The following is a 23890-nucleotide window of genomic DNA, read 5'->3' as shown; positions in this document are numbered from 1 at the left end:
GTTAAACTTGACGAGCCTAGCATGTACATACATGGCCTCGGAACACAAGAGACCGAAAGGTCAAGCATGAGTCATATAGTTGATATGATCAACATGGAGATGTTCACCATTGAAACTAAACTCAATTCACGTGATGATCGGACTTGAGTTAGTGAATTTGGATCATGCGACACTCGAATGACTAGAGGGATATCAATTTGAGTGCGAGTTTACTAGTAATATGATTAAGTAAACTCAATTGTCATGAACATAGTCAAAAGTGTCTTTACAATTTATGTTGTAGCTTGCGCTGTAGCTCTACTGTTTTTGATATGTTCTTAGAGAAAACTTAGTTGAAAGATGATAGTAGCAATTATGCAGACTGTGTCCGTAAAGTGAGGATTGTCCTCATTGCTACGTAGAAGGCTTATGTTCTTAATGCACTGCTCAGTATGCTGAACCCCGAGCGTCATTTGTGGATGTTGCAAACATCTGACATACACGTTTTTGATGACTACGTGATAGTTCAGTGTGTAATGCTTAACGACTTAGAATTGAGGCACCGAAGACGTTTTGAACATCACAGGACATATGAGATGTTCCAAGAGACGAAATTGGGATTTCGGGCTCGTGTCCATGTTGAGAGGTACGAGACCTCCGACAAGATTATTTGCCAGCAAAGTAAGGGATAGAAGTCAATCATCGAGCATGTGCTCAGATTGTCTGGGTGCGACAATTGCTTGAATCAAGTGGGAGTTGATCTTCCAGATAAGATAGTGATTGACATAGTTCTCCAAAGTCACTGCCACCAAGCTACTAGAGCTTTGTGATGAACTATAACATATCAGGGATGCGCAAGATAATCCCTTAATTATTCGCGATGTTTGACATCGTGAAAGTAGAAATCAAGTAGGAGCATCAATTGTTGATGGTTAGTGAAACCACTAGTTTCGAGAAGGGCAAGGACAAGAAGGGATACTTCATGAAAGGCAAACCAATTGCCGCTCTAGTGAAGAAACCGAAGGTTAAACCCAAACCCAAGACTAAGTGCTTCTAATATGAGGCGAACGGTCACTGAAGGAGCACTACCCTTGATACTTGGTATGTGAGAAGACTAGCAAAGTCGACAAAAGTATATTGGATATACATGATATTGATGTGTACCTTACTAGAACTCCTAGTAGCACCAGGGTATTAGATACCTGTTCAGGTGCTAAGTGTTAGTAACTTGAAATTATAGCTACGGAATAAACGGATACTAGCAAGGGTGAGGTGGCGATGTGTGTTGGAAGTAATACCAAGGTTGATATGATCAAATATCGCACGCTCCCTCTACCATCGGGATTAGTGTTGAACCTAAATAATTGTTATTTTGTGTTTGCGTTGAGCATATACATAATAAGATTGTGTTTATTGCAATATGGTTATTCATTTAAAGAGAATAATGGTTACTCTCTTTACTTGAATAATACCTCCAATGGTCATGCACCTAAAATAAATGGTTTATTGAATCTCGATCGTAGTGATACACATGTTCATAATATTGATGCCAAAAGATACAAAGTAGTAATGATAGTACCACCTACTTGTGGCACTGCCGCTTGAGTCATATTGGTATAAAAACCGCATGAAGAAGTTCCATGCTGATGGATCTTTGGAGTCACTCATTTTTGAATCGTTTGAGACATGCGAACCATGCCTATTGGTATAAATGCATGAAGAAACTCCATGCAAATGGATTGTTTAGACTCACTTGATTTTGAATCACTTGAGACATGCAAACGAGGCCAAGTGGGCAAGATGGAACCAAGGCCTCGTTTTTAGTGAGATGGAACGAGAAAGTGACTTATTGGTAAAAATACATTTTGATGTATGCAGTCCAATGAGTGTGGAGGCACGCAGTGGATATTGTTATGTTCTTACTTCACTGATGATTTGAGTAGATACAGAGTATTTGCTTGATGAATCACAAGTTTGAAATATTGAAAAGTTCAAGAAATTTCAGAGTGAAGATCATTGTTACAAGAGGATAATATGTCTACGATGTGATCGTGGAGGTAGATATATATCTGAGTTGTGAGTTTGGTAAACATTTAAGACAATGTGCAAATTGTTTCGCAACACATGCCACCTGGAACACATAGTGTGATGGTGTGTCCGAACTTCATAGCCGCGCCCTATTGGATATGATGCATACTATGATGTCTCTTATCGAATTACCACTATCGTCTTTGGGTTAGGCATTAAAGACAAACGCATTCACTTTAAATAGGGCACCACGTAATTCCATTGACATGACACTGTATGAACTATGGTTTGGAGAAACCTAAGCTATCATTTCTTAAAGTTTGGGGCTGCGATTCTTATGTGAAAAAGTTTCAGCCTGATAAGCTCGAACCCAAATCGGATAAATGCATATTCATAGGACACCCAAAACAGTTGGGTATACCTCCTATATCAGATCCAAAAGCAAAGTGTTTGTTTTAGGAAACGGGTCCTTTCTTGAGAAATAGTTTCTCTCGAAAGAATTGAGTGGGAGGATGGTGGAACTTGATGAGGTTACTGAACCAACACATCAACCAGAGAGTGGAAGGGTGCAGGAAGCTGTTCCCGTGGCCTCTACACCACTTGAAGTGGAAGCCAATGATGATGATCATGAAGCTTCAGATCAAGTCACTACCAAACCTCGTAGGTCGACAAGGATACACACTGCTCCAGAGTGGTAGGTAATCCTATCTTGGAGGTCATGTTGGTGGACAACAATGAACCTACGGGCTATGGAGAAGCGATGGTGGGCCCGAATTCCGACAAATGGCACGAGGCGATGCAATCCGGGAGAGGATCCATGTATGAAAACAAAGTGTGGACTTTGGAAGAACTACTTTATGGTCATATGACTATTGAGTACAGATGGATCTTTAAAAGGAAGACACACTATGATGGTGAATGTTACCATTTAAGAAAGCTTGACTTATTGCAAAGAGGTTTCCGACAAGTTCAATGAGTTGACTACGATGAGACTTTCTCACTCGTAGCGATGCTACATGTCTGTTGGAATTATGTTAGCAATTCCTGCATTTTTCAATTATGAAATCTTGCAGATGGATGTCAAAACATTGTTTCCTTGACGGTTTCTTTGAGGAAAGGTTGTATGTGATACAACCAGAAGGTTTTGCCGATTCTAAGGATGTTAACAAGTATGCAAGCTCTAGCGACCCTTCTATGGACTAGAGCAGGCATCTCGGAGTTGGAATATATGCTTTGATGAGATGATCAAAGCTTTTGGGTTTATACAAAGTTTACGAGAAACTTGTATTTCCAAGTAAGTGAGTGGGAGCATTATGGAATTTCACATAAATATATGTAGTTGACATATTATTGATTGGAAATAATGTAGGAATTCTGGAAAAGCGTAAAGGGTTATTTGAAAGGAATTTTTCAAGAAAAAACCTAAATTAAGCCTACTTGAAACGTTGAGCATCAAGATCTATGGAGATAGATCAAAACGCTTGATAAAAACTTTCAATGAAATGCATGCCTTGACAAGTTTTTTAAGGAGTTCAAAATAGGTTGACAAAGAAGGAGTTCTTGGACTGTGTTGTAAGGTATGAATATTGAGTAAGACTCAAAGCTCGACCATGGTAGAAGAAAGGGAAAGGACGAAGGCCGTCCCCTATGCATTAGCCGTAGGCTCTAAAGTATGTCATGTTGTGTACCGCACCTGATGTGTGCATTGCCATGAGTCAGTCAAGGGTACAAGAGTGATCCAGAGATGGATCATTGGACAACGGTCAAAGTTATCCTTAGTAACTAGTGGACTAAGGAATTTTTCTCGATTATGGAGGTGATAAAAGAGTTCATCGTAAAGGGTTACGTTGATGCAAGCTGTGACACTAATCCGGATAACTGCGAGTAGTAAACCAGATTCATATAGTAGAGGAGTCGTTTGGAATTGTTCCAAATGGCGCATGGTAGCAGAACCTACAGGATGACATAGAGATTTGTGAAGCACACTCGGATCTGAAAAGTTCAGACCCGTTGACTAAAACCTCTCTCACAAGTAGTACATGATCAAACCCTAGAACTGTATGGGTGTTAGATTCATTGCAATCACATAGTGATGTGAACTAGATTATTGACTCTAGTGCAAGTGGGAGACTGTTGCAAATATGCCCTAGAGGCAATAATAAATTGATTATTATTATATTTCCTTGTTCATATAATCGTTTATTATCCATGCTAGAGTTGTATTGAATGGAACTCAGATACACGTGTGGATACATACACAACACACTGTTCCTAGTAAGCCTCTAGTTGACTAGCTTGTTGATCAAAGATGGTCAAGGTTTCCTGGCCATAGACAAGTGTTGTCACTTGATAACGGGATCACATCATTAGGAGAATGATGTGATGGACAAGACCCAAACTATAAACGTAGCATATGATCGTGTGAGTTTATTGTTTCTGTTTTCTGCATGTCAATATATCTGTTCCTATGACCATGAGATCATGCAACTCCCGGACATCGTAGGAATACCTTGTGTGTATCAAATGTCGCAACATAACTAGGTGACCATAAAGGTGCTCTACAGGTATCTTCGAAGGTGTCTGTTGGGTTGGCATGAATCGAGATTGGGGTTTGTCACTCCGTGTGACGGAGAGGTATTTCGGGGCCCACTCGGTAATACAACATCACAATAAGCCTTCCAAACAATGTGACTAAGAAGTTGGTCACGGGATCTTCTATTACGGAACGAGTAAAGAGACTTGCTGGTAACGAGGTTGAAGTAGGTATGGAGATACCGACGATCGAATCTCGGGCAAGTACCATACCGAAGGACAAAGGGAACACCATATGGGATTAATTGAATCCTTGACATGGAGGTTCAACTGATAAAGATCTTCATAGAATATGTAGGAGCCAATATGGGCATCCAGGTCCCGCTATTGGTTATTGACCGGAGAATGTCTCAGGTCATGTCTACATAGTTCTCGAACCCGCAGGGTCTGCACACTTAAGGTCCAGTGATGTTTCGGTATTATTGAGTTATGTGTGTTGGTAACCAAAAGTTGTTTGGAGTCCCGGATGAGATCTCGGACGTCATGAGGAGCTCCGGAATGGTCCGGAGGTAAAGATTTATATATAGGAAGTCCTCTTTTGGTCACCGGAAAAGTTTCAGGTACTTCGGTAGTGTACCGGGAGTGCCGGGAGGGTACCGGGGACCATCGGGAGGGGTGTCATGCCCCGGGGGGGGGGGGGGGGGGGCTCATGGGCTGTGACAAACCAGCCCACTAGCCTAAGCCCCCACTAAGGCCCATGAGGTTTGAGAAGGAAAAAACTCAAAAGTGGAAGAGGAGGAAAGGGCTTCCAAGTGGAGAGGATGAATCCTACTCCTAGTAGGATTGGAGTAGGACTCCTCCACCTCCAATTTCGGCCAAACCTTGAGAGTTCGTGGCTGCCTCCTCCCCTCCCTCCCTCCTATATATACTAGAGTAATTAAAGGCAGCCCTAACCCTAATTGCCATGTGCTCCCTCTACTTCATCTAGATCGTTTTCTCCTCTAGTCTAGTTCGGCGGTGCTTAGGCGAAGTCGTGCCAGAATAGTTGCGCCACCACCACCACCACCACGCCGTCGTGCCAGAGAACTCATCTACCTCCCTGCCCCTCTTGCTGAATCAAGAAGGCGGTTATCGTCACCGAGCTGTATGTGTGCTGAACGCGAAGGCGTCGTCCGTTCAGCACTAGACTGGGATGGGTCGTGATGGGATCGCAGGACGAATCGTGATGACATCACGGGACGGGCTGCGATTTGGATCGCGAAGATGTTCCACTCCATCAACCGCGTTATATACGCTTCCGCTTAACGATCTACAAGGGTATGTAGATACACTCTCCCCTCTCGTAGATGGTCATCACCATGGATAGATCTTATGTGCGCATAGGAAAAATTTTGTTTGCCATGCGACGTTCCCCAACAGGTAGTAACATATAGAGGTGGTAACATTGAGCCTTTCATTTATTATCTCATAGACTCATCTTGTCTTGGTATGTGTGATGTTACTCATAGTATGAGTAACTAGTTATGTTACCCAATTTCTCTCGCTTCTTATTAATTAGCTGTCACATCATGTTTTTCATTTAGGTGGAATCTATATTACTATCTATGTTACTCCCACTATGAATAGTCTTAGTTCCTTAAGTTAGTTCCTTCAATGCTCTTCATCAAATCCAGAATCCACATAGGAATCTGAATATTATCTGAATCCACATAGGAATCTGAATATTATCTGAATCCACATAGGAATCTGAATATTATTTAGACACTTGTATCATCGAGGTCCTCTGACTACCTCCATGTCCCCAACGACCGAGGGAGCCAGCGTCGTCGGGGTCTTCCCACTGATGTGGGAGTGGGTGTGTATGGGGACGACATGGAGGAGGATGTCATCCTACTGACGCGGGATCTCGAGACTCACAAGCCGCCCCACTAACGATGGATCGAGAGCAGGAGGCATGGGATCTCGTCGGACACCAGCAAAATAGGACATGAGAGTAAGGATAGAACCCATGGGTTCTTTGAAGAGGTCCACGGTAGCCGGAGGCGACACTACTACGAAGAAAGGCACGCGATATCATAGGGAGATAGAGGAGCTACAGGGGAAATGTCTTTAGGACAAACCCGTTTTTGGATGAAATATGCTGCAAAATATCCGTTAGCCTCCAAATAGAGAGTCGAATGAGGACATTATGCTTCTTAGCTCAAACTCAAATGAATTTAGAGTGAACATTAAAGTCCAAAAAATGATTTATTTGTGGCCGTTTTCAGTGTTTGCAAAGTTTCATGATAAAATGACATTTGTGAAAGTCGTGAGCCCATTTTTGAATGCTTTTTATGCCATGACTCTCATGGATGTTATTCCATATGATAAAACTTTGCGAGCATTGAAAATATCTATCAAAGTTTGCAAAAAAAAATAGTGAGCTTTTGATCATTTTTTGTTGAGAAGACTCGTGGTGAGGTGAGGACTTTCGAGCAGTGGTCTCTATCGAATCATTAACTGAAGAATACTCCTTTCAAAGATCACTCTCACCTTCTCACGTTGCGACAAGCGACGCACTGCATGTGTGCCACTTATCGCAATATGTTTTTTCGTAGATCCGTATTTTCAAAAAGTTTTATCTCTTAAACCATGCGACCAAATTTTGAGTCATTTTTACCGTCGAGATTGTGAAAACTAGATCCCATGTTGATAGGTTTTGGCAAAAAAATCATGTAAAAAACCACGCCTCTTACGATAGAAAAAACTAGAAAACATGTTTTTTCCGTTTCCGAGAGACACGCTTGTGAAGGTAAAAATATGTCTCTCGTGGAAGCAAAACCGTGACTCTCGCAAAAAAACAAACAATTTTTTTTTCGTTTTTGAGAGACATGGCCGTGTCTCTTACGAAAATAAAACCATGCCTCTTACGAAAAAAATAAACATAAAATGCGTTTTTTCGTTTCCAAAAGGCCGTGCCTTTCACGAAAACAAAATTGTGCCTCTCGTAAAAAAACAGAAAACAAAAGAATGAGCATGCCTTCCGTAAAAGCAAAAATCGTGTCTCCCATAAAAAAGAATTTTATTTTTCATCCAAAAGCTAAGATAGATCGGTGAAAATTCAAAATACTGAAAAAAACTCGAAAAATTATTAAAAAAACCGAGAACACGTGCGATAAAATAAAATAATAAAATTCTGATTCAAAACGCGATACATGATGACGGTTAAGAACGCGTCAGGTAATAGCACGTGAAAGTGATTATTTAGAAGCTATCGAAGAAGCGCTCGTGTGAACTAGTTGCTTCCGGTACGCGTTATCCAAGAGTTATGAGCAGATGGGCTAAACTGGTTTTCTTCCCTCTCAAAAATCGTGTCATGGGCGGGTTTTACCACACGATCGGCCTGTTAAGCCTTGGCGTGGCTGAGCCAGTCCGCCCCGGCAGTAAACGAAACCCTGAACCCTTGCGCCTGAAAGAAAAAAAGAACCTGAACCCTAGCTAGAGCCTGCTTGCCGTCGCGATGCCGCCGGCGGCCGGGGAGCTAGCCGGAGCTCGCGGGGGAGTGGAGGCGGAGAGGGTCTTCATCGGCGCCGGATGCAACCGTGTTGTGAACAACGTCTCGTGGGGCGCCTGTGGTCTCGTCGCCTTCGGCGCCCAGAACGCCGTCGCCCTTTTCTCCCCTTCGGTCCGTCGATCTGGCCCTCCCACTCCTCTCTTTTCAGGTATTCTGATCTTTCATTTGTTTGATCCGATTGGACTCTTCTTGTCTGTGCTGGAACAGAGAGGGGAGATCGTGACGACGCTGCCGGGGCACAAGGCGGCGGTGAACTGCACGCTGTGGCTGCCAACCAAGAAGGATGTTCTCCAAGGTCTGCTGCTGCCTCCATTTTAAACCTGTTCTACGTCTCTCTTAATAGTTAATCCTCTTTCTGTTTGCATCTGAACTGAAATGATTAGCTAGAGTAATAACCCGTCTGGAACAATACCATGTCTTGTGCCGTTGCTTATGCGCTGAGCTGCATTTTGAGGTGAAAATTAGAGTATCAACCTGGAATTTGTCTCAATGAATAATTGGTGGGACTTGAGAGGAGGTAGATCAAGCAAAAGGTGTTCTGGACTGATCCTGTAACGAGTACTGAACCGTTGGCTGGTGGTTTGTTTCATTTGCCCCTTTGCAGTTCGAAGCAGGGAGACACACTATCTATTGTCCGGAAGTTCTGATGGTGCTATTATGGCATGGAAGATTGGTTCTGGAATAGGCAAGGTGAGAATTTCTTCCGTTTCACCATATATCTGTTTGTTGACGTTTGAATTCTGTTTGAAGCCTTCGCTGAAATTTCGTGGCGTCAGATTTCTTCTTCTTCTCATGTGCTTGCTTGGAATATGTTTATCTGTTTATCTTGATTAAGTTGACCCAAGTTGATTGATTTTGCTGTTTACGTCTGCTTTGCAGTGGTCTCATGTTCTGCAACTACCAGCCATGCATAAGAAAGGTGTGACTTGTCTTGCTGGAAGGATGGTGTCGGATAAGGTTTCAATTTTTGCTTCCACGTCCTCAGATGGTATGGTGGTTATTTGGGAAATGGTGGTTGAGCCGACTGCAGGTGGTAAGATGATCTACTAGCATTTTGATACTTTGTACACGGATCCTAATCTTATTGGTTAAAGCTTGAATAGTCTGATCGATCTTTAGCTTGTCTCTAAAGCAAAATTTATAGTCCAGTTCTGTTAACCTGCATGATCTTGAAGCGCTGTAAATGTTCTGTCATCCCATTTATGTTATTTGGTTTCACTTCTGCAGGCTGCTGCAAATTATCTTGTTTGCATTCTCTTTCTGTTGGTTTAAAACCAATGGTTTCACTTTCATTAGCGGTGTTGCCGGAACGGGAAGGCTGCCTAATTTTAGCAATGGGAGGATTAGATCATAAGGTCCATATATATTGTGGGGATCAGTCAGGCAAGGTTTGTAAGATTGCTTATTACTTCCATTGCTATACCTGCTCGCGTTTCTTGTACTGACCAGCATTTTATGACGCACAGTTCATTAAAGCCTGTGAACTTAAGGGCCATTCTGACTGGATTAGAAGTTTAGACTTTTCTTTACCTGTGATGACGAGCAGTGAGAAACACAGCCTTTTTCTCGTTAGCTCGTCTCAGGACAAAACCATTCGTATATGGAAGATGACTTCAGATGTGCAACAAAGGAAGGATAATATTGGGATGGCCTCCTACATTGAGGGTCCTCTATTTGTGGCCGGTAATACAAGTTACCAAGTTTCATTGGAGTCTCTTCTTGTTGGGCATGAAGATTGGGTATATTCAGTAGAGTGGCAGCCTCCTACACTGCTACTTGGCGGTGAAGCTCATCAGCCAATGAGCATATTATCTGCATCTATGGACAAGATGATGATGATATGGAGGCCAGAAAAAAATACCGGCCTTTGGATAAATTCAGTGACAGTTGGTGAATTAAGTCACTCGGCACTTGGATTTTATGGTGGTCATTGGGAACCTGATGGTAAATCTATTCTTGCACATGGCTATGGTGGATTTTTCCATATGTGGAGAGATGTTGGACTGGATTCTGAAAATTGGAAGCCCCAGATTGTCCCATCTGGTCATTTTGCACCTGTATCTGACTTAACATGGTCAAGATCCGGCGAATATTTGCTAACAGTTAGCCATGACCAGGTAGGTTCTTTTACTTCAGCTTATGTGCAGTATTACAGAACATTTATCTTTGTGTGATTATATTTTTTGTGTACTACTTGCTAATCCTGTTTTGCATCGATGTTTATTATGCAGACAGCACGCATATTTGCTCCTTGGAGAAGTCATGTTAACCCAGGAGATGTGATTTGTTGGCGCGAAATTGCTCGCCCCCAAATCCATGGGCATGACATTAACTGCGTGACATTCATTCAGGGTGCAGGAAACCACCGGTTTGTTTGTGGTGCTGATGAAAAGGTCTGTAGAGTCTTTGAAGCTACTTTATCATTCCTGAAGACCCTACAGGAAGCAACTTTGTTGAAACCTGACAATGAGGATTTTGACGATGTGCAAGTCCTTGGAGCAAATATGTCTGCTCTTGGGCTTTCACAGAAACCTATATATACACATGGTAAAAATCCCTCATATGGAGTGTCTTGTTAGCTTTTCATAACAAATTCTAGTAGTACCCACTTTATTTTTTCAGTAATTCTTTTTCATTTGACTGATACTTTTTGATTGATGGTTTTATGCAGGAAAGGAATCCCCAAGCAGCGCTTCTAATGATGGTCCAGATTCCATGGAGACGATTCCTGATGCAGTGCCAACTGTGTTTACTGAGCCTCCTGTCGAGGACCAGCTGGCATGGAATACCTTATGGCCTGAATCTCACAAACTTTATGGGCATGGAAATGAACTCTTTTCCATCTGCTGTGATCATGCAGGGAAGCTTGTTGCATCGTCGTGCAAGGTATTACTGCATGCTTTCTTGTTGTGACCGCAATTTTTGTACGATATCCAGTATCAGCTGTGTTCAGCCAGACATCATCATCACAATGATCATTTACCTCACCTGGCCACAGTGATGTTACTTGATTATTCTTGTTTAGAGCATGTACGCTAACTGCTCAAATGTGAATCTGCAAACAGATGCTTGTTTTTCATTTTCATTGAAACTTGAATGGATACATAGTATTGCTGGGGCTTTATTTATTTATTTATTTCTGGGAGCCACTTAAATGTTTTGCCACTGCCGCAGGAAAATAGTGTTGTATCTGTGCATCCTCATATGGCCAGAATGCATATTACAGTACTATTTGTCTCCATATGACTACTTGTAGTAGTTGATGGAGAATGTCTATATTTTACTAGGGAGTTCTGGATGATATTTGATTCTCTTGCAGGCTCAATCAGCACCAGTTGCTGAGATCTGGCTCTGGGAGGTTGGAACATGGAAAGCTGTTGGTCGCTTGCAGTCTCACAATCTGACAGTCACACAAATGGAATTTTCTTCTGATAATGCTTTTCTTCTGAGCGTATCAAGGGATCGTCACTTGTCTGTCTTTTCGATTAAGAAAACTGGTGAGGGATTTGTATCTTTTAGTTTCATATATAATTTGTTGCCTTCTTTTTTGTACTGGATCAAGTACTTATGTTCTGCCATTCTTGGTGTCATCCCACTTATGTAACTCTTAGAGGAAGGAGCGCAGCATCACCTGGTTACAAAGCATGAAGCACACAAAAGAATCATATGGGCATGCTCGTGGAACCCGTTTGGATACGAATTTGCAACTGGTTCAAGGGACAAGACTGTCAAGATTTGGTGTGTTCAAGACACATCTTCAGTCAAGCTGCTCGCAACATTGCCTCAATTCCGTGAGAGTGTCACAGCATTGGCCTGGACGGGCCGTGACCGAGCTCGTAATGCCGGCATTATTGCCGTTGGCATGGACAATGGACTGATCGAGCTCTGGAGTGTTTCAGGGGGGAGAGCTGCTTCAGACAGTAGCTCGGATCGGTCTCCCCTCAACGTTGCATGCATGCTCCGGTTTGATCCTCTGTTGTGTCACGTGTCAACCGTGCACCGTCTGCTGTGGCAGAAACCCGACTCAGCTGTTGAGAAAGCAGCAGTTGAGCTGGCTTCTTGTGGAGCTGATCACTGCGTCAGGGTGTTTGCAGTCCGTGATAGTTGAGGTATTTATGCAACACTGCGACTCCGAAATTTTGAGCACCCGCATCTATTTTCTCGGCAGGACATAGGTGTATACGTCTAGCTCTAGTGGACTAAAATCCTGGCTGTTCTTGGTGCCCTTGGCATATTCCTTGACGTGGTTCTGTCTGTGAGATAATATTGTTATATTGCAAAGCATATGCTGAGCTGTTCATATGTAAACTTTAGTTGACCGTGGAATGCAGTGCGTTGGCCTTTTCAATTCCATGTGTTTGTGTGGTTGACATTTGTTGCGGCGTTCGACACAGTGTCGGCGGTGATTGTGATCTTCACCTGTTTAGTGGTTTAGAGTGGGGTTGGCCTTTTGCTGTATCGGTTTTTGCCTGGTTTTCGTAATTAAATGGACAATAATATTCTTCTTTTCCATAGTTAACTGGACAACAGTATTCTTATTGCCTTGCGTTTTTTTAAAGAACTCTAGCACTGGTACATTGTTGCATAATTTTTGCTCCCTGTATTGTCCATGTCTGCAACAACTTTATAAAGTTCACTATATTTTCCATATATGAGATCCACCATGTACTTGTCCAACTATATTTAGACAGCTACACGCAACCATTCCAGGCTCCAGCAGCAATGCAGGAAGTAATCGGACGAAGGTACGACACTGGAAAATATAGCAATTGTATATATACTCCCTGGAATTGTATTTATGGAATCAACAAAAAATTAGTATCAGAGTTATGAAGCTTTGGACTGCTGACAGTATTCTTAATCGGGCAATTGTATTGATGGAATCAACAAAAAATTAGTACCAGAGTTATGAAGCTTTGGACTGCTGACAGCGTCTAACACAAAAGAATAGTTTTGCTTCACTAGTACTCCCCGTCTAAAAAATGTAAGACCTGTTTTGACACTGTAAAGCATGCATGGAAGTTTATGCTCCTTTGCAGCTTTGCTCCTGTCAGCTTCACTGAAAGTTTGTATCAGTGTCTGAAATTGCCTCCCGATCTAATAAAACTTTTGTGTGTGTGTGTGTGTACATCCTCCCATGCTTTACTGCACATAACATTACATAGCTTGAGTGCACAATAAGCTTCAACATAGAACACATATAGTAGAATACTTGTGAAAGAGGGCATACGCAAACAGCCACCTCACAGCAATCTGGACATCACAGACTTCACCCGTGGCACAATTAGTGAAGGCTGCTTGCTACACGTATGCTGGTAGCTAGCAACCAACATATACCAGGAAAGGTTTCCCGGTGCCCATAGGTGACGATCTTGTACACTCCAAACAAACTGGGAAGATTTTGCATCCGGTGCATGCTAAGGTTGTGCTTTCGTCTCGTCTCTCAAGCAAGAAACAAGACGATACTGATACTAACCTTGCCTTGCAAGGCAAAGATATGATGAATCCCAATCGGTGACCAACTTCAACAGTTAATGTGTTTAGTGCCGTCAAATCACACGGAAGAAGCAAAAATTTCCGTGTCTTGAAACTCGATGTCACCCAAGCAGCCGTTCTTGGGTTACAGACCTGAAGAAACTTGGCATAGTTTAGCCCTCAAGGCAAAGCAAGTCAGGACTTACCGGGTGGGGGACCGGCCAGATATATTACTACTAAAGAGCTTTGTCTGCAGGAATGACGAAACCTTCTAAATGGGAAGCAAGCAAGCAGAGGATATCAAGAATCTCCTTCTCAAGATAATAATTCCCCTGGCTTTCCCCCTGGCAGGTTCTTTTATCTGCGGCCTCATAGCAGATAGAGCAATCAGGCACAGTGGCTTAGACTCGTCTGATAACTCAATCCAATTGGATCAATCATCGTCAGACGGTTTGAGATTGATTCAGGAAGAAGAGGCAGGAGGAGAAATGGAGTCCCCGACTCCGGCGGCGTCGCGGAAGCTGGTGCAAGCAGAGACCCCCTACAGCACCGGCAGGCTCGTTGGCGGTGGACACGCGAGGCAGGCTTCTCTTACCGAGGAAATCAAGGTGGCGCAGGACACCGAGAGCTCATCGGAAGTTTCAGTCAACAACCAGAGGTTCCAGGACGCTCAGGGAACGTCCCCCGCCGGCACCGAGGAGGTCGAGAGCCTGAAGCGCGTGGTGTCGGCCCTCGAGGAGCGAGCCGCCGGCATCGAGTCTCGGTTTCAGGGCTACTGTGACATGAAGGAGCAGGAGTCGACGTACCAGAAGATGCAGATCATGTGCCTGGGGATGAAGCTGGAGGTGCTGGAGTCCCAGAACCAGCGGCTCGAGGCGGCCGCCACCGAGATCCGGGCGGCCGCCGAGGAGTTCGCCGTGATGCGGGCGAGCCTCGACGCGCTGCAGAGCAAGTTCAGGAAAGTCGCCAAGAAGAGCAAGCAGGAGTTCGACGCCATTGATGGGAGGATCCTGGCTCTGGATGCCCGGGAGGCAGAGATGGCGACGAGGTGCCAAGGCTTTGAGCAGCTCATGGCGGAGATGAAGGAGCTGGTTTCCCAGCTGCAGAAGGGGAAAGGAACGGACAGTGAGGTACGTATATATTTTTCTTCTTCGCTTCGTCGACATTTGCTTCCATTATTTCCGTCTGATCAAAGATTTTCGTACGGCATAGAGCGTGGAGGTCGCCGTGGAGAGGAGCATGCGGAAGCTGTCGAGCAGCAAGGACCTGCTGGACGGGATGGAGGTGCTCCGGGACCGGTGGGCGGCGGACATGGAGGAGCTGATCTACCTCGGCTGGATCACGGCGTGGCTGCAGCACGACCTCCTGGTCGGCGACGGCGAGGGCGGCACCGCCAAGGGCACGGTGGTGATAGGCGACGACGACAACGGCACCAGCCCGACGGCGGAGGGGCAGCCCAAGAAGGGGGAGAAGATGGTGGTGGCGGCGGCGCCGATCAACGAGGTGGAGCTCCGCAAGACGTCGTCCAACGCGTCGTCGTGCGGCGGCGCGGGAGAGGAGTCGTGCATGGGGTTGGCGGGCTGCAGCAGGGCAGGAATCGGACGGCCAAGATTGCTCCGCAAGATTAGAGGGTGGACCAGGGGAAAGGGCCCAAGCAAGCAAGAGCAGTGAGGCCGAAGTAATTCATTGGTGCTGATTAATTGCTTGTGGTCACTCGTGAGAATAATGTATGTCTGAGTCAAATTCGCGTTGTTGAAAGATAATACATACGGTGCATACACGCACATACACGGTACACCTCTATGAACGCACATACACACACTACATTTTTTTTTGTTTTGGCAAGGGAAATCTAATTTCATTTCATTAAAAAGGTCTTTCAGCCACCGCCAAGTTACAATAAAGTCTATGAGCACCCCCGAGACCCGGGCCATGCTGGCCCGACCCGACGCAAGTCTCAATATTACTTGGATCTCATGGCTTGAAAGTCTCGGGGGCAATGCAGGGGTGAAGCAGGATTTGGGTATAAGGGGGGCCAAGCCAACTTGATAAAAAAATACAATGTAAAAAACTATTCCCCGTCTTAAAATAAGTGTCTCAACTTTATACTAGTTTTAGTATAAAGTTATACTAAGATTGAAACACTTATTTTGAAACGGAGGAAGTATCAAACGAAATAAGGTTGAAAACCTACACATCAATGTCGTTAACAATTTTAGTACGTTGCAAACTCAAAGCAAAAAACAAATTAATATTGGTGGTGTCTTGCGGCCCTTTTTCTATTTGTAACAGCTGAATTGCAATATTATAATTAGCTATATTGTACAAGTTGAACATATAAATTTTGGGTCGCCATAACGACCGTCGTGTGGTAGAAGCAACAATAGCACACACTCAATGATCATAGATTGCGCCACGTCATCTCATGCATACACAAGTGACGAAACTAATGATGTCAACAAGATTCTTTTGTTTTTTAGTTTTTAAAAAATGTTTTATCTCTTAAATAAAAAATCCGATTGGAAAACCATCTTACCCATTAAATTCGTCGCGACGAGATCTTTAAAACTAGATCTCATATTGATATATTTTAATATTTTTTTGCGTTAAAAGTTATCATGTCTATTGCACACAAATTATCATGCCATGATATATTTTAACTACTTTTTCTTTTACGTTTAAAAAAACCTTGATATGTTATAGAAAAGGAAATTAACAAACTAAACTTGTCATGATGAATTATTAAAATTTGCCATGATCCATGAAATAATTTTAACATGGTTCATAAGTAGAAAAGAAATATGTCATGAGTTATTTTAAAAATGCATGGTCACTGGCTGAAATTTACCATGAACCATAAACTAAAATTAACATGGTGATTTACTTAAAATTGCCATGATACATGCAATAAAATTTACCATGGTTCATAAAAATATATTTTTCATGATCAAAATACTAGAATTGTCATGATCAAAATACTAAGGTTGCCATGATCTAAAAACTCAATTTGCCATGATTAATTATCAAAAAATTCCATGATCCATGAATTAAATTTATCGTGGTTAATTACTAAAATTTGACATGATCAATTAATAAAAATTACCATGAAAAGTAGTTGAAATACAATGATAGCTTTAAATCTAGAAGAAAAAACTAGATAAAACATGGCGTGACAACTTTATTGTAAATCCTATGACAACTTCAGCGTAAACATGTGACACCTTGTAGCCCCAAAAAAGTCATTGAAACATATCAGGGATCTAATTTTAAAGATCTCGTCGAGTTGGATAATGGTTAAAACAAATTTTTAATTGGATTTTTTATTTAATAGATAAAATACTTTTAAGTCTAAAAAGTCAAAAAGATTTAACTGATGTCATATGTTTGATGTGGCAAGATGAGTGATTATAAAGACGTATGGACTACGTTATCTCATGTTACACGTGTGAATATTATCATTTAGGTAAATTTTTGACATAAGAAACAAATAGGAACTCGTATATGATAATTTGCATTATGATGATTTATAGGACATACAGAAGATATAAGCTTTTCATAGCATCTTACATCACACAACAAAACAAGCAAAATGCGACACCGACACCAAGATGATAACTGAAAGAGATTAGAAAATTGTGATGTGTCAACCTCAGCTAATTCATTGGTTGGAGTAGTGAATTAGGCCGCATCGCTGTTGTATGAATCTGGTGAGCTCGCCGTGCAAGGAGAGCATGGTCAGGCGGGAGGCAAGGGCATGAGATGGCGGCTCCCGCGCCTAAGAGCAAGTCTAGTAGAGCCCTCAAACTCCCAAACCCTTAAAAATAACCGTTTTTTTACAGTTTTCGTCCGAAAAACGGCGTAGACTAGAACCCTTAAACCCTTAAACCCGTAAATATTTTTAGAGGTCCAACCCTTAAACTAGTTTTGAGCCTGTAGAAGTGAGGGTTGGGAGGAGAAACTCCTCCCAACCCGCACTCATTTTCATCTCCAGCGTGGGATCGGGATCCGTCTCCAACCGTCGCCGTCCTCGCGCCCAGGTCGCCACCATGGAGCCCCCCGCCGCCGCCGCGCCCCCGCCGGCCGCCGCGCCCGCCCCGGCCGCCCCCATCCCCGCCACGGCCGCCGATGCGCCCGCCCCGGCCCCGGCCGCGCCCGCCCCGGCCAAGCGGCGGCCCTCGCCCGCCCCTGCGCCCGCCGCCGCGCCCGCGCCCGCCGCCCTCGGCCCCGCCCCTGCCGGCCCCGTCCCCGCCACAGCCGCCCCAGCGCCAGCCCCGGCCGCCCCCGCCACCGTCGGGGCCAAGCGGCGGCAGGCAGGCCTGCCACCGCCTCCTTCCGCGCCAGCCCCGGCCGCCGCTCCCGCCCCTGCCACCGCCCGGGCTTTCGCCCCCGACGCCGCTCCGGCCCTCAAGAAGAGCCGGCCGAAGGCGGCCTCCCGTGGGCCGCGAGGGGCTGCCTCCAAGGTCGCTGGCGAGTCCTCCGCCGTGGCCAAGCCGCGGAAGAAGCTCGCGACGCGGAAGAAGCCCGCTGCCACGCCCGCCGAACCTCCTCCCGTCGCGCACGAGGTGTTCGAGGAAATGGCAACCCCATCCTCGTTCATGAACCTCCTCCAAGACGCGGAGGTGGACCTCGGGGCTCCGCCTCTAGAACCCTTTAGGGTTGGTGATGACTTGGAGGAAGATGAGGAGGATGAAGGGGATGACGAGGAGGAGGTGGCCGACATAGGGGAGGAGGCATTCACCGCCGTTTCCCGCCCACACGCGCGGTCGACAAACTACACCGAGGTGGAAGATATCCTCTTGGTTCGTGCTTGGGCAGCTGTGGGGATGGATGCAACCACCGACACCGACCAAACCGGTAAACGATATTGGCAAAGGATCGAGGACAACTATTGTAGGATCAAGCCGAAGAATAGTGGGTTCATCTCTCGCACTTACCGGTCGCTTCAAGGCCGGTGGGAGTTGATGAAGCCCGCTTGTGCTCGTTGGAGTGCGGCCATGGACCAAGTGAGGGATGCACCACCTAGTGGAACCGTGGAGAGTGACTATGTGAGTACATATCTCTTCACTATTTTGATTATGTGATTATGTGTGGCTATTGTTGTGTTCTTATGTGATTATGTGTAGTTGATAGGAGACAATTGCCCGAGGGGGAGAGGAACTTGGGCAAGCCTGAGGGAACCAAGAAGGGCAAGGTAAGGGTGAAGATGGAAGGAGAGGCGTCAAGCCTAAGGGAGAAGATGGAGCAAATGATGAAGGCAAGAGAGGAATTGACAACGAAGACATTGGAGACGAAGCTTCTTATCACCGAGAAGAAGAAAGAGGTCAAGCTTGCACAAGTGGAAGCAAAGCATGAAGAAGCAAAGCGCAAGGCCGACTTGGAGGAGAGGATGATCAAGGTGAAAGAGGCAAAGGTATGGAAAGAACTCATGGTGGAAGAGAAGGAGCACATGATGATGTCCAAGAAGGACATGGATCAAGAACAATTGCAATGGTGGAAGGACTACAAGGAGGACATCGCGGAGAGGAAGAGTATATTCCGTGGTGCGTCCTCTACTCTTCGAGGTGACACTCCGATGAGTTGTGGTGGCGATGGCGGTGTGGAAGACTCCACCACCGGCGACAATGGAGGTGCTTGATGGACGTGGAAGTGGTCTAGGAAATGGCGCCAAGTGTAATTTTTTGGTGATGGTGCCGATGAGAGGGGGAAGATGATGATTGTGTGATGTAAAAACTATTAAACCATGCATCAATGATCTTTATTTCTGTGTTTTTTTGGAGGTTTATTATGTTTTTCTAGTGAAAATTATGCAATGCCAAATGACAGTTTTAAGGGTTGGGGTTGGGGCAAAGAGTAGAACCCTCAAACCCAACCCTTATAACGGAATATTCCGTTATAAGGGTTGGGTTTGAGGGTTCTACTCTTTGCCCCTGTTTTTCAACCCTTAAAAGTGTCAAAATTGGGCAATTCTCAACCCTTAAAACTGGTTTTACATTTAAGGATTTGAGGGTTCTACTAGAGATGCTCTAATCACAAGTACACGCTAATCACTGGAGAGCCCAAATTCCATGAGATTGGGGTAGGCTAATTTGCCAATATGGCCACATAATAAATGTATTGTTACTTACGCGTTGCGAACTTCAGTTAGGGGGAAGGGGGGGGTACGTGTGTACTTGCGATTGTATCTCTAGTGACATATTGAAAGGACGTGCATGTCATCTAGAAGAAGGGTGAATGAGCGTTTTAAAATAATTACAGTTTAGGCTTGAACAAATACGAAATAAAACTAACGTTTAATTTATCAAACACAAAACCTAAAACAACTAGGCTCACCTATGTGCAACAACAATTTATGCTAAGCAAGATAAACAACTAAGGGATGGCAAGGTATATAACAAGAAACAATATGACTATCACAAAGTAAAGTGCATAAATAAAAGGATCAGGTAAGAGATAACTGAGGCACGAGGTGACGACGATGTATCCCGAAGTTCACACCCTTGCGGATGCTAATCTCCGTTTCGAGCTGTGTGGAGGTCCAATGCTCCCTAAGATGCCACCAAGGCCACTGTATTCTCCTCACACCCTCGCCCAATGCAAGATGTCATGATTCCACTAAGGGACCCTTGAGCGCGGTCATCGAACCCGTACAAACAAGGTTGGGGCAATCTCCACAACTTAATTGGAGGCTTCCAACAACACCACGAAGCTTCACCACAATGATTGAGCTCTGAGGCACCATCAAGCTTCTAGGACGCCAAGAAGAACAAGCTCTAAGGTACCAAGCACCCAAGAGTAATAAGCTTCTCAAACTTCACTTCCATATGTATTACCGTGGAGAACTCAGACCTATGCACCCAATGCGATGGCAAGGGCACATGGAGTGCCCAAGTCCTTCTCTCTTAATCCCACCACAACAACTAATGCTATGGAAGAAAATGAGAGGAAGAACGAAGAAGAACACGAAGAACTCCAAGATCTAGATCCAAGGTGTTCCCCTCACATAGAGGAGAAAGCGATGGTACTGTGCTGCGGGTGCTGTAAGTGGGGGTAATGGTTGGATCTGTTCCCTCACTATATAAAGGGTTCTTCCACTCCAAGAACCCTACCTTTGACCTCCCAAGACTCCATTGTTGCTCCTAAGCTCATTCGTGCCCGATCTCTCTCCCTAGACAATCAAACTTATTGATTTCCTAGGGATTGGTTGAGAAGACCAAGATCTACACTTCCAACAAGAGATATTTGATTCCCCCACTAATCCCTTGCGGATCTTGTTACTCTTGGATGTTTGAGAACCCTAGATGGTTGAGGTCACCTCAGAGCCATATCCATTATGGTGAAGCTCTGTGGTCTTGTTGGGAGCCTCCGAGCATTGTGTGGAGATAGCCCCAACCTTGTTTGTAAAGGTCCAGTCGCCGCCTTCAAGGGCACTAATAGTGGAATCACGACACCTCGCATTGTGTGAGGGCGTGAGGAGAATACGGTAGCCCTAGTGGCTTATTGGGGAGCATTGTGCCTCCATACCACTCCAACGGAGACGTACTTCCTGTCAAAGGGAAGGAACTTCAGTAACACATCCTCGTCTTCATCGGTTCCACTTGCGGTTATCTCTTACCTTTACTTTATGTATATTATTGTTGTTGTGTATTTCTTGCTTGCACTAGTTATCATGGCAGTTAGCATCATATAGGTTGCTCACGTAGTAGTTAATTTAGAGAACCTTTGTGTTGCTTTCTATAACTTGTTAAGAAGTGCTCAAAATTGGTAGTTGCCTATTCACCCCCTCTAGTCAACCATATCGATCCTTTCAATTGGTATCATAGCCACGTCTCTTTATTAAGGGTTTCACCACCCGAAGAGTGCGGTTGACGATGAAGAGGGAGTCAGTGGACCACCGAGGCCGTGGCCTTGAATTCGATCACAAGGGATGACTTGAATGAGGCTATGGCCTCCCTTAGGTCGTCCTTGACGAACAAAGTCAAGTCCATGTTTAAAGAGTTGCTTGAGGGGTTGAAAAATTCTCACGAACCGGCGTTAGTGGTTAAACCTACCAACACAGAATCTGAGGCCAATTCCACCAAGGAAGCGGCTAAAGGTATGCAACCTTCTTCCCCTCTCAACAAGAATGGGTCAGGAACCTTTGCCTCGGTTCCACCTCCCCTGGTCTATGGAGGACCAGTTCCTACACCGCATATTAATAATCTTGGTCCTCCTCCTAAGCTTGTTAAGGGGGAGTTTGCTAACTGGGTGTTTTTCATTAAGTCTCATTTAAATCACAACTCAACAAATTTACGGAGAATCATTGAGCAAGGCTTCTACCCGCATGACCCAAGCAACCTCACGCCAAGAGAAGAAGCGGACAATCAATATAATCATTCCGCATTGTTCATTCTTCAGTCTGCGGTGCCTCCTGAAGATCTTCCTCACTTGCGTCCTTTCACTCGTACCAAGGACTGTTGGGAGCACATCGTGGTGCTGTACAAGGGAATCTCAAGCATTCAACGGTCCAACTATGAAGTGGTTCTTCATGAGGCCTGTGAGTTTGTGATGACGGAAGATGAGGACCCTCGAAATCTCTATCGAAGGGTGACTGCTTTTGTTGTTGCTCTCGAGGATCACGGGAGCAAGGATGTGGATGGCACATGGATCAAGCGCAAGTTTCTCGAGGCCATCATGCCGTTCAATAAAGCCATGTCATCTGTCATTCTCAACGGCCAGATTTTCACACCTTGTCCTCCAGTGAAGTGTTAGATGAATTCATTGCAATGAATATCATGAACAAGACTGTTGATAATGCTCTTGCTCGGGTTCGGTCAAAGACAACTTCACGCAACCTTGCCTTAAAATCCAAGGTTGTTTCTGATGAAGAAGAGGATGGTTGCCCTGAAGACACTAAGTATGCTTATCACGAGCACATGGCTCTTGCGTCAAGGCAATTCTGGGGCAACAAGATAAACTCAAGGCCCAACTTCTCCAAGAATAAATCGAGTGGGTCCAATACCAAACAGTGTGTAAGGACATGCTATAACTGCGGCAATGTGAGTAACTTCGTGGTAAATTGTCCTTATGAGAAGAGGGAAGACAACGGTGGCAAGCTCATTTGCAAAGACAAAGCCAAGTCTTTCCCAAACAAGAACAATTTTGTCAAGAAACCCCATCCAAAGGGTATGGTGGCACCTGAAGAGTACACCTCCGATGATAACGATGATGATACGGTGGCAACGACTACTGTAGCCATTGCCACCTCCTCTGCCAAGGTGTCTCTCTTCGGCGCCCCCAACGACAACCGCATCGCCAAGTGCCTTATGGACAAAGGTATCGATCAGGTAACACCTAGCATTAAGAACACCATCACTACGGCTCCTTCATTGTTAAACTGTGTTGATGATAGTGATGCTGTGGAACTTAATGAGCATGATTTTGACAAATTTCTGTGTAAAATCAAAGGAGAATCCAGGAAGCATTTTGTTGTTCTTTTCGAACAACCGGGTGAGGGTAATGACCTCATTGAGTCTCATGAGGAGACTATCTCCGAGATGCAAGGACATAGTCGTGACTATGCCGATGAGATTGCTGAATTATCTATTGTTCTAGAAGAAGAGTGCAGTCTTCGTTTGGCTCTTGAGGAGTCACACAACAATGATTGTGCTAAATTACAAAAAGAGCTAGATCACGCAATTGTCCTTACCCATGTGATTAAGTCTGAAAAGGCTGCACTTGGGGTTGGCCATGAAAGACTCAAGGGAGATTTTGATACACTTGACAAGGCCCACATGGTCTTGAAAGGTGCACATTTCTCCCTAAAGGAGTCTCATGATCAACTCCAAGCAAAGCTTACCAAGGAGATCTCTACCTGTCCTCCTTTTGTTTTAATTGATAATGCTTGTGCACCTAACCCTTGTTGTGAGCATGTACATCTTGTGGAGGAAAATGCAAAGTTGGAGGATCAACTTGAGAAGGGCCTTGTGTCATGCATCCAAGGTGAGAAGAACCTAAACGACCTTTTGAGTAATTAAAAGGAAGTTGTAGGAAAGGAGGGACTTGGACTTACATCCAAGTCAAAAAGAAAAAAGGAAGAATAGGAACAAGTAATCACTTACTCTCAAGGACATTTTTGTCAAAGAGGACGAGGCGACTCAGAAGGAGAACAAGAACAAGGTAGGGGATGGTAATGCCAAGAAGGGCAAAACCATCTGTACCAACACAGCCGGCAAATTTAATCCTTCTTATGTTTTATGTTGTGCTGGTGATGGGCATGTCTATGCCATATTTGTTGGTTCTTATTATGAGTCCATTGAATGGGCTATTTGGGTTCCTAAGACCCTT

General features: G+C 44.5%; 2 protein-coding genes across 3 annotated transcripts; both read left to right on the top strand.

Moving 5' to 3' along the window:
• The first annotated feature begins 7976 nt into the window (after positions 1-7976).
• On the top strand, positions 7977-12440 carry LOC123425254 (elongator complex protein 2). Of its 2 annotated transcripts, none has more exons than XM_045108942.1 (10): positions 7977-8203; positions 8300-8387; positions 8697-8782; positions 8972-9122; positions 9320-9480; positions 9559-10209; positions 10324-10639; positions 10764-10978; positions 11412-11589; positions 11704-12440. In XM_045108942.1, exons 1-10 carry the CDS (start codon positions 8039-8041, stop codon positions 12198-12200), a joined length of 2508 nt encoding a protein of 835 aa, XP_044964877.1. In that variant the 5' UTR covers positions 7977-8038; the 3' UTR covers positions 12201-12440. The 2 variants fall into 2 exon arrangements, with proteins under 2 accessions (XP_044964877.1, XP_044964870.1); XM_045108935.1 differs by having other exon boundaries at positions 8972-9125.
• Positions 12441-13574: 1134 nt separating this feature from the next.
• Positions 13575-15250, top strand: LOC123407414 (protein CHUP1, chloroplastic-like). The gene is made up of 2 exons (XM_045100549.1): positions 13575-14697; positions 14780-15250. The coding sequence occupies exons 1-2, from the start codon at positions 13843-13845 to the stop codon at positions 15236-15238; spliced, it is 1314 nt and encodes a 437-aa protein (XP_044956484.1). The 5' UTR covers positions 13575-13842; the 3' UTR covers positions 15239-15250.
• Positions 15251-23890: the final 8640 nt, after the last annotated feature.

Source organism: Hordeum vulgare, chromosome 1H (genome assembly GCF_904849725.1).
Source record: "Hordeum vulgare subsp. vulgare chromosome 1H, MorexV3_pseudomolecules_assembly, whole genome shotgun sequence".
Taxonomy (NCBI): Eukaryota; Viridiplantae; Streptophyta; class Magnoliopsida; order Poales; family Poaceae; genus Hordeum; species Hordeum vulgare.
This window is presented reverse-complemented; position numbering and strand designations above follow the sequence as displayed.

Excerpts from the sequence above, each read along its gene's own strand:
- LOC123407414 (XM_045100549.1), top strand. The coding sequence starts at position 13,843 with ATGGGAAGCAAGCAAGCAGAGGATATCAAGAATCTCCTTCTCAAGATA. Across the intron at positions 14,698-14,779 it reads GGAAAGGAACGGACAGTGAG|AGCGTGGAGGTCGCCGTGGA; the intron begins GTACGTATATAT and ends CGTACGGCATAG.
- LOC123425254 (XM_045108935.1), top strand. The coding sequence starts at position 8,039 with ATGCCGCCGGCGGCCGGGGAGCTAGCCGGAGCTCGCGGGGGAGTGGAG. Across the intron at positions 8,783-8,971 it reads TTGGTTCTGGAATAGGCAAG|TGGTCTCATGTTCTGCAACT; the intron begins GTGAGAATTTCT and ends TCTGCTTTGCAG. Across the intron at positions 9,481-9,558 it reads GTGGGGATCAGTCAGGCAAG|TTCATTAAAGCCTGTGAACT; the intron begins GTTTGTAAGATT and ends TATGACGCACAG.